The sequence below is a fragment of the Helianthus annuus genome, chromosome 10 (assembly GCF_002127325.2).
Source record: "Helianthus annuus cultivar XRQ/B chromosome 10, HanXRQr2.0-SUNRISE, whole genome shotgun sequence".
NCBI classification, from domain to species: Eukaryota; Viridiplantae; Streptophyta; class Magnoliopsida; order Asterales; family Asteraceae; genus Helianthus; species Helianthus annuus.
In genome coordinates, this window is record NC_035442.2 from 19,661,067 (window position 1) to 19,672,101 (window position 11,035).

At 36.3% G+C, this 11,035-nt stretch overlaps 1 protein-coding gene across 1 annotated transcript; it reads left to right on the plus strand.

The window, feature by feature from the left end:
• The first annotated feature begins 4,622 nt into the window (after window positions 1–4,622).
• LOC110884137 (transcription factor LRL2) lies at window positions 4,623–10,595 on the plus strand. The gene is made up of 7 exons (XM_035978600.1): window positions 4,623–4,811; window positions 6,897–7,225; window positions 7,324–7,437; window positions 7,648–7,713; window positions 8,581–8,646; window positions 9,075–9,131; window positions 10,245–10,595. Exons 2-7 carry the CDS (start codon window positions 6,914–6,916, stop codon window positions 10,389–10,391), a joined length of 762 nt encoding a protein of 253 aa, XP_035834493.1. The 5' UTR covers window positions 4,623–4,811; window positions 6,897–6,913; the 3' UTR covers window positions 10,392–10,595.
• Window positions 10,596–11,035: the final 440 nt, after the last annotated feature.

Genomic DNA, 11,035 nt, shown 5'->3' on the forward strand with positions numbered 1-11,035 from the left:
GGTTGCATTTGAATAGTATATGCAACCCTTTTTAAAATGGTTGCATTAGCTAAGAAAAAGGTTGCATTAGATCTAATGCAACTTCACCTAATGCAGCTTTTGATAAAAGGTTGAATTAGGTCTGATGCAACTTTTTCAAGGCCTAATGCAACTTTTTAACAGGGTTGCATTAGGTTCATTTTCTTGTAGTGTTATGTCATTTTGCCACTTGTCAAAACTTAATTGGTGTCATCTTTTAATTTTCCTTTTTCATTTTATTCATTTCCCCCGTTAAGTTCACTAATCAAATAACTTGTAATACTTAAACTAAATAAAACAACTTAATACACCGTATTTCTTAGAAAAAAATTGTGAACGTTGCGATATAAATTTTATTAAAAACAGAGTTCGTTCAAAAATTTATATTTTTATAGTATGCTATATATATTGATGGTTTAACTTTTTAATTTGTTATATTTAAAATAAATAACGGTTGTTTATTTTGATATACAATTAATTATTTTAATATACAATAAAAAATGACCATGTATTACATTTATTTAATAAAAACTTAGATTGGATTAGGTTGTGAATGTGTATCAAAAATTGAGTTGAGTTGGGTTGTGTAGGTAGAAGAGAGAGAAATTAATTTTATATTAAAGATTGGGTTAAGTTAGGTTATGAATGAGAACGGTCTAACATACACACGAGTGCGGAGATTACAACCACTGGTGTGACAACCCGAAATCTCGAGGTAAAAAAAAACTGTTCGCTTTTCGCATTCATAAATCAAACCATATATTAATCTTGCTTTATAAATTAACCCATAACTAGTACTATACCCAACAATAAGTTTGATTATTTTTTTTATACACGGTTACTGTGGGTGCTCCTTAGTTCATGTTCGTCCATGGCACATGCAACCACAAAACCATGTCTAATATACTAAAAATATATGCCAGCCATCATTCCTCTTGGATCCATACAGTAATATTTATAACTATGGTATATATAGCATTTAAATTAGACAAATCGTGTATCCACACTTCGTTTCCTCTGGGTGCGGCCCAAACCCCCATCATTTATACCTTTACACCCCTTGAGTGCAGCCCAATATCCAGCCCAACCTATGCAAATCTGTTGGTTATAATATGTAAGTTATGCATGTTATTTGTTATAATTACTCAACTAAACTCCCAAACTTGCGGCTCAAACTTCATAATTCAAACCGACCTCCATACGAAACCATTTATTTAGCGTAATCGGCATAGTTCTCACAACTCCAAACCCTACCATACCCGTAGCAAACCTGCGACATCCCGCAATCTCTTTTCTTCTTCGCTGCGGTTGACGGAGGTCAGGTCCCGAGGTCGATACACAATTGGTTAGTACGACTCACTCTGTAGTTCCAATTAAGGTTTCGTTGTTTCGGTTTCGGGTCGATTTCGACTTTAGATTTATGTGCATCGTGATATGATAAAGATGATTATATGTTTAGATTTATATGCGCACGAAAACTGTTTTCAAAGTTTAGTTGTGAACGAAGTGTGTGTTAGACTTGTTACGAAAACTGTGAAGTAACGATTATGATGTGTTTATATGTGATGTTAATCTCGACTTCGGTTGCAAGATAATATGATTAAACATGTTCCTAGACGGGTTGTTTATAAGTGAGGAACACATGAATGATGCGGACTGACTACGTACGAACCTTGCGAATCTATAATGTGTGGTATGAATATAAACTGATCTTTCTTGTAGTTTCATTTTGAGTATAGTTGTGAGGATATGTGTTTCGTATCAGTGGCGGAACTAGCCCAAAAATTTAGGTGTATCCCAATTTTTTATTTTTTAGACCAGGGGTATCCTTCGTATAACGGAGACGAAGTTGAGGGGTATTTTTACACTACGAAAACGAAGTTAAGGGATATTGTTACACTACGGATACGGGGTTGAGGGGTAGCCCGTGCTACCTCTACTAACATTGTAAGTCCGCCCCTGTTTCGTATTATGTGCATTATCTATACATAATAACTTCAGACACCATGGTTTATTAAAGGGTTATGATGGTTTCATTCTTCATAAAATTTCCACCATTTTGACTTTGTTCTACCTTTCCATTTGAAATCAAAAGTATCTCTTAATCAAGAAAAGGTTATGGGCATTCACAGGTCTGTTGTAAAGTGTTATCTAAATGCGATTAAGTTTACTTTTACGTTATACAAATTCCTCAATATTTGTGATAATAACTGAATAAATTGTGATTCATGGTGAGATATTTATATGCTACACATATATGAGATATTTAATGTATATGAATTGGTTTGGTGTATGTATGTATGTAAACGTGAGGTGTATGTATATACATAAATGGATTATTTAATGTATGTGGTAATGGTTTAAGTTATGGTGCATGCATGTAAACAAATAAATAAATATATATATTTAAATAGATAAATTAGTTAGTTAATATGTTTGGGTTTGATTTGTTGTGCGTGTATATATGGGGACGTGGACAGAATGGGTTGTGGGGGTGGTACTAGTTGGATGGTATACGTAGGTGAACTTGAATAAGCATATGTGATTAGGTGTGATCTACGAATATGAATATAGGGTGTGATACTTACGTTGATGTGAACCAGTATAGAAAAAGGTGTTAGTGGCATGGATGGGGTAACTTAGTTGTCGATGTACCTAGGTGTCCCAAATCCGAAGTTGAGGCGATAAACTGAAACCGTACAACGACCTTCTTGTTAGATGTCTAATAATGAGATAATATGTATATCAGGGCTTACCAAATGTGGAAGCTTCTATATTTGTTTACTTGTCGCTGTGCACTCTAAGGTGAGTTTATCTCTTGAGCATGCGTCCCGGTGGTTGGGACAGTCAGTGGGTATCCCGGGAAGGGATAAGTCTCTTGGGTAAAAACGGGAATGTTGGATAATATACTCTTCCTATCATCTTTAAAGTCCCTCCGTGTTGTTTGGTTACCTGGGAGGTAACATGGTATTAGTTAGTAGCGCTACTTAGGTTTGGCAACCTCACCCCATACCTGGGAGGACGGGTGTTGAACTAATGACCTAGTCACGACCAATGCTTTGATAGGAGCATTGGAGAAAGGGCAAAATAATCAGAAGCCGTCTTGTATCGGGGTATTATCAACATTGTTTTCAGAAATGCAATCATTGAACTTAACTAAACATCTGGTAACAAACGTTTTTGTAAAACTATGAACTCACCAGCCTTGTCTGATACACTTGTTGCATGCTCGCAGGTCGTTAGGTATCTTGGGTTAGAGAGCTTGCTGTCTGGAGTAGCTGGAGTGGTCATGGGTCGACGGGAAGGATTCATGTGTTTGAATTATTGATACTATACATTGGTTTCGAAACGGTTTAACTTGGGTTTATTAATTGCTTCCGCTGAACATGTTGGTTTTCATTTAAACTTGTTGATGATATTTTACTAATAATTGGAGATTTTAATTATAAACTTGATTGGGTTCAATGTAATTAGTGGCTCGTTATTGGTATGTCACACGCCTAACAGGGACATTTCCTAGGTAGTATTTTGGGGGTGTGACAACTGGTACCAAATTCTGTAATTATTGAACCAACTTTGCAACCAACCAGGTATTTAACTTTTATTTTTTATATCCAAATATTTTTGTGTCATTATCTTTTAAGCAGTAGTGTCTCATCATCGGCAGCCTTTTGGATTGATTTTTGGGTTGGAGTTCAGCCGCTGTATACTGCCTTTCCTCTGCTATTCGCTCTTGAAAGTGATAAAAATTGCGGCATTTTGGACCGGGTAACGTGGGGAGAAGATGGGCTTATTTTTAATTGGGCTTGGAGTAGGCCCACCCTGAACACAGATGAGCTGGCCGAACTACAGAACATCTCAGCACTCCTGTCCAGTTTCAATCGTTCGGCAGGTCCGGATAAGTGGATCTGGAAACTTCATCCTTCGGGTTCTTTTTCAGTGGCTAGTATTAAGGATGTGGCAGCGGCGTTCGGTAGACCCGTTCCGATCGATGTATTTTTTTGGAACAGTTTCGTCCCGAAAAAGGTCGGAATTGTTTCATGGCGGGCAAAATCGGAAAGACTTCCTACCCGAGCTGCCCTTGCAGCAAGGAATATTGTTTCAGGCATTACAAATTGTCCTTTTTGCGGTGAGTACGAAGAAACGAGTGATCATATATTCTCTCTTGTCATTTCGCTCAAGTGATTTGGCTTGTGATTTCTCAATGGTGCAAGATTCCGCCTATGTTAGCTTTCAGCTTCAAAGATATCTTGGATATGCATGTTTCGGTGGGCGGATCCAAAAAGAGGAAAAAGGTTATAAACGCTATTATCCAGGTTGTCGTTTGGAGTCTTTGGCGAATGCGAAATGAGGTAATTTTTGAAAATGCATATCCGAACGTATCTAAGGTTATTGAAGAGGCAAAGTCGATGAGCTTCCAATGGATAAAGAACAGGTCGAGATCGGTTGGCTGGACTTGGAATGATTGGTGCAGTTTTTGCTTTATTATGTAGTTTCCTTGTATTGCGGTTTTTTTGGTGTTTTGGTGTACCCAGATTGTATATTTGGTGTCTAACTCCTTGCTAGTGAATTGAATAAAATTTTTGTTGGCCGTTAAAAAAAAAAAATAGTAGTGTCTCATCCGCATGGCATTAATGTTACATGTACGTACGGAAAAGTGACAAAAACACAGAAGAAGAAAAATACACTCAAATCCCCAAAATCTCACTCCATCAAAACCCTAATTCTGTCGCTGCTACGTGAGTTGTTTCTCTCATCAAAATCTCACTTTCTACCTCACTGTTTATGCATACGTAATATAATTCTTCATTAATTTTACCATTTTTATGCAAAATCGTGTTTATTCTGTATCGTAATCAGATAAATACTTCATCTGTTCGTTGTTTTTTTGTGTGTTTTAGTTACGATTACTTACATAAATACTGCATATGTTCAATAAGAAGCTGCATTTTGTATTGTGACATGCTAATTAATATTATAGATTGTATGCTTTCAATGGTTGTTTAGGTAGTTTATTCTTGAAGAGACTACTGGAAAACTTGTGTTTTGAATGATAAATTTCTGCATTTTCATGGAAAAATGTTTCAGCAATGTTCAGGGAGAAGGTGTTTATAGATTTGTTTTTGTTTGTGCTTAGTGCTTTCTCGAAAACTAGGGCTGGCAAAACAGGTCTTATCGTGTTTAATAGGTCAGCAATGACGCGATTAACACAAGTATCAAACATGAATACGACTCGTTTAACTACTTCATACCTCATGTCTACAACACAGTTGTATGTTTTATGTAGCAGGAAGTAGAAAGATGGAGCCTAGCTTCCTAACTTTAATTATTTTTAAAAAAGTGTATAATTCCATAGTGTACTTTTTCTTAAATAGGTTTTATCGTGTCTTAAACAGGGATAGGGCTGTAAATGAACCAAACGTTCAGCGAACAGTTCGTTAACCGTTCGGTGGGAAGTTCGTTTATGTTCGTTCGTTTAATAAACGAATGAACATGAACAATAAATTTTGTTCGATTAGTTAAATAAACGAACATGAACAGAGGTCTCATTCGTTCAATTGTGTTCGTGAACGTACGGTAAGGTGTTCGTGAACGTGTTCGTGAACATTCGTTCATTTGCGTTCGTTTATGTTCGTATGTTTGTGTTTTAATTAAAGATTTTTGTAATTTCATATATTTTATCTTTACTTTTTATATTATTAAACTTATATTTATTATTACCCTAACAGTTAAACTAGGAAACTTTATTTCACCTTGCCTATGCACCATTTCTCTTTCATTTCTCATTATTTACATCGACGAATACGATCGACCTACGTACCGTTATAATGGATTCAAGTTCCAGTGTGCTACTCTCTGGGCCATCCACCTTTATCCTTCGTCGCGTTTGCCAAATTTATTTATGTTCATTTGTGTTCTTGAACTGTTCGTGAACAAGCTCATTTCCTTAATGAACGAACACGAACATAAAATCTCGTTTGGTAAGTGTTCATGAACACATTTATTTTCTTAACGAACGAAAGGCCTTGTTCGTGTTCGTTCGGTTCGTTTACAACCCTAAACAGGGAGAACATATGTGTGTGGAATAAATTGTTGTATTAGGAAGAACGTAGATCATGCAGGGCCATCCCTGAGATCCCCGAAAATTCGGGCCCGGGGCGAGTAGAAAAAATGGACCCTTAAAATATAGTTTTTCTAAAAAAAATATTTAATTTTTTTAGTGACGAAATCTGGTCCCCCGGGAGAGCGGACTCCGTTCCGATCCTGAGAGCTTGTTTATAGATTTGTTTTTGTGAGTAAAGAATTGCCATTTATTTACTGAAATATCACCTTTTTGGTTGCTGGAGTTGGTGATTGAAACTGCACTATTACTATTACTTCTAGTTTATGATTTCTCCAGTGTTAGAGGGTGTTTGGGATTACGTTTGGTTTGGAAGTGATTATTTGATTATTGCGTTTGGAAAACATAAATAATCTAAAAAAAGTGTTTGGATGAAAAAGTGATTTTCTGCCTCCAAAACGCAGTTTTGGAGAAGCATGTACCTACATGCTTTTTCAAAACGCAAAATCTATTTTGAAAACGCATAATCTATTTTGAAAACGCAACACCAAACACCCCCTTAATATATGTGCTACCGTGAGCATTGGCTTTCGAGTGATGCGGGTCATTTTGCACCAGATGAGATGACACTGATTCTAGGAAGCTACATGTTTCCCTCAGACTTGTGGCATTTTTTTTTTTTGTGTTTTCTGGTGTGGCATAATAGATCATTTGAACATAATTTTAAATCTGATGTGTTCCATTTTTGATCCATGAATGCTAATTTACGGCTTCTTTAATAATGCATTTAATTTTTTTATAATTACTTACCATGCAGTTTTGACTCTGGATGACATGGATGGACATATATATCAATATAGTTCTGATTCACAGTTGCCACCATCTGATATACAAGGAACTCACGGTTATGTTCCGTATTTAGCGGAGAATACCTTTTCTCAACAGCATTTGGTAAAACTAGAAGATCATGCTAGCTATTCTCTTCCTCAGTGGACCGGATACCAGCATTTGGCTCCCAATTATGTTGATTATCTGTTAGGAAACGATAAAGGAATTCCATACGGAAGCACCGAGATTGGATGCAGTTTTCCGCCTAAAGAATATTTTCTCAGCATGGATGCCCATCAGGCAGAGCTACATCCATATGTTTGATTTCCATCTCATGAATCTTTTTTATATGGTTTCTTTTTGTTCGTTTTAGTCGACATGATATCATCTATTTAGTTATTTCATTTTTTTAACAGCAAGTACCGAATGAAGTTGTTCAACACCAACCAAATATGTCAGCATCAACCTCAAAAATCCCAACCAAATCACGCAAGACATGTTCGAGAAAGAAGGCCTATGAATCAGATCGTGTAAGTTTAATTGCCCAACAACAGACTAATATAATACAGCTTATAAGCCATATTAAGATCACTTACAATCAAAACTGTAATACCGGTTTGTTTTTTCCCTGATCATTTTCACCGTTTTAAAGACAACTGCAAACTTCTTTTTTCCTTATAAACAAGCAAGCAATCATACACAATTGCATTATGTTTATTTAGTTAGTTTGTTTGTTTCAGCGTCGAAGAACAAGGATTTCAGCAGCACTAGATGCACTGGGCCATTTGCTTCCGCAGTCTAAGGAGGTGTGTATACACACACCATGCTGCACAGATCAGAAGAAGAAACTTGTCAAAGGGGCTGTCTAAATTTTTTCAATTTTTTAAGAGTAAAATGTCATTTTCGTCCATGAGGTTTTGTGACTTTCGGCCAAAGGTTTGTTTTTCCGCATCTGGATCTAAAAGGTTTGAAACCTTGTCATTTTCATCCGGCTCATTAACTTCATCCATTTTTCACCGTTAAGTCAGGGGTATTTTCGTCTTTTTACCTGGATTATTTTCGTTTTTTATTTAGTAAGGTTTTTTGAATACTTGTACATTATGCTAAATGCTTGTACATAAAGTGAAAAAGACCGAATTACCCTCTAAGTTAACAAAAGACGGAAATACCCCTGACTTAACGGAGAAAAATGAATGGAGATAACAAGCCGGATGAAATTGGCAAGATTTCAAACCTTTTGGATCTAGATGCGGAAAAACAAACCTTTGGACGAAAGTCGCAAAATTAGCCAAAACCTCATGGACGAAAATGGCATTTTACTCTTTTTTTTAATATTAAGTTTGGATGATAACTTTAGATCTTTCACATAAAATGATTAAGGGGTTTTATGCATAAGAATTCCACTTTGGTGATCGTCACCCCATTTAACTATTTCCTTTTAAGCTATTTTTCTGTTTTACCTAATAGAAATAAAGCGTAACGGGAATTGACCCATTTATAAGCAAATGGGTTGAAATATCGCCCTCTAGTCATGCCGTTTGTGGAACAACGGTTCTTGATAATTCTATCTCAGCTAGCGTAGAGCCATTTTACTTCTGTAAACAATTTTTTATAACAGACGTTGATTTTCTATATAACGATAGACACTTAATCTATTTGGTTGGTTTCTGCAGGGAAGTAAAGCAAATGTGATTGATGATTGCATAGACTATATAAAGTATTTGCAGCTTCACATGAGGGTGAGCCTTGCACCCTACTAGTTTCTTCACACGACATCCAACCTAAACGCTGATAATTGCAATACTAATAATTATTTGTGAATACAAATTAAAAAGGACAGAATCATTTTTCAAACTTTTAAATAAATTTTGTCTTAATCTTTTTTCACACAAACAATTTTTTTATATGTGGCACTAATATGAGGGCATGAATTCAACCAGTGCAACATCAGTAATTTACACTTTTACAGGTAAAAATGAAGCCGATTGCTAAAACCGGCAAGTAGTTGTAAGTTGACTTTTTATTTTGGCGGCAAATTTAAATGTGGTTGCTTAAATCGGTGAAAACTGCGTTTCTTTTTTAAGCAGTTCGCCAACTTTAAAAGCAGTCTGCTTTCCTGTAACTTAATTTGCTTTTAAACTTTTAATTCAAATACCCATTGTTGCAGGAATTGAGTCAGAACAGATTGAGGGAACCGACTTCTAATTACTTGTTGTATCTTGAGGTATGTCTTAACAATTTTTTTATGATGTCAAATAATGGGTTGGCAATCTCAACCCATTTACTTACAATTTACAAATGGGTTGATTTGTGTTATGTTATGTTTTAGTACTAATGGGTCAAACAGATACCCATAGAAGATTTAACTAACAATGGAATGGGCCAAATGGGCCCGACGGGTGCTCAAAAGTCATTCGAATTGTATTCAATGCATAGTACCTCTTATTTTGCTTTACCAGTTTTTGTATGCATATATAACACTATTACATATAGGAATATTGGATTTTAATAATCCAAACTATTCGCCGTTGGCCGCCAATAGTCCCAACTTCAAAATAACCACTGGTAGTACCAACTACTGACATATTGGCCACCAATGGACCCTGACTAACAGAACCTTAACGCCGTTAGTCCCCGGTCGCCGGAAAACCGTTTTTGTCCAGAAAAAGGTTTTAAAGGTCCGATCTAAGGTTACAAAGAAGTTTGGGATGAAAATGTTGAGTTTTCCGGCCAAAAAGTTGAGTTTTTCGGCGAAAAAGGAGTTTTCCGACGACTTTAATTATTGGGGCTATTACTAGAAAAAGGTTCTCAAAGGTCCATAATAAGGTTACAAAGAGGTTCGGGACAAAAATGTTGACTTTTCCGGCCAAAAAACGTTTTTTCCGGAGATCGGAGACTAACGGCGTTAGGGTTCTGTTAGTCAGGGTCCACTGGAGGCCAATATGTTAAAAGTTAGGACTGCCAGTGGTTATTTTTAAAGTTGGGACTGTTGGCGACCAACGGCGAATAGTTGGGATTATTAAAATCCAATATTCCTTATATATATAATTTTTATAAAAAAAATGTTCTTTGGTTTGACCAACTCAGTCTCAGACCAACCTGATTCAACCCGTAATAAAATTACCCATCTTGACACATTATTTTGTAATCATATTTAACACATTATTTATTTATAAAAAGCTTAAAGAAAATGACCATACGCTTGCAGGTTGGGTTGGCCTGTCCCGGCCCCGCCTGATTTGACCTAGTGAAACACCCATTTTGACCCGTACCAGTTTAAACATGCTACCCGACCCACATTGTGTAAACTTATCAGTTAAACATTGATTATGTACAGGGATGTGGCGCTTACCTTGTTCATGAAAACACGGCTACTGGACCGTTACAAGACATGTTGGGAAAGTTGTTGGATGAGAATCCGTCCGAAGTTACCAAGTTATTAGAAAGTCGAGATCTTTTCATGATGCCTACTGCTCCTAATTGAGACGCTAGCAACCAAATCATGTTTAATACAGTATTTTGGTGAATGGGTTGGTTCGACGTTAACTTCTAAACGGGTTGATTCAGGGTATGTACTAATGTGTAATCTCTAAGACAAAACGGAAAAGGTGCTTAATAGAAAACGGGTCAAATGTGTCAATGGGCAACATTGGTCACTATTTTCTAAATATATCTTTTGGACAAAAAAGAATGTTCTAGGTCAACCTGACCTGCTACAATTTATGTTGGGTTCGGATTAGGTGATGGTTGGTACCGAACCCAAGCAAGACCCATTTAGTTAATTGTGCCAAAAACTCAATCCTAACCCGGACACGTATGTATAACCTTCTAACCCAAGACAAGACTCGTGTTGATCCTATATCGTATTATTATTTTTGTTCAAATTGCAAATGGATGGTGGTTTGACCCGTTTTTCTGTAACCCGAAGGTTTGATAAATAAGCTAGGAATATGTGTTTGGGGACTTGGTTTGACTTGACTGAATTGGTCAAACCAGATGCCCAATAAGCCTGATGATATTCGGATGCGTTTTAAATTTTGGAATATTGGATTATAATAATCTAAATTATTCGTTGTTAACCGCTAATAGTCTCAACTTAAAAAATTACCACTAGCAGTCCTAACTATT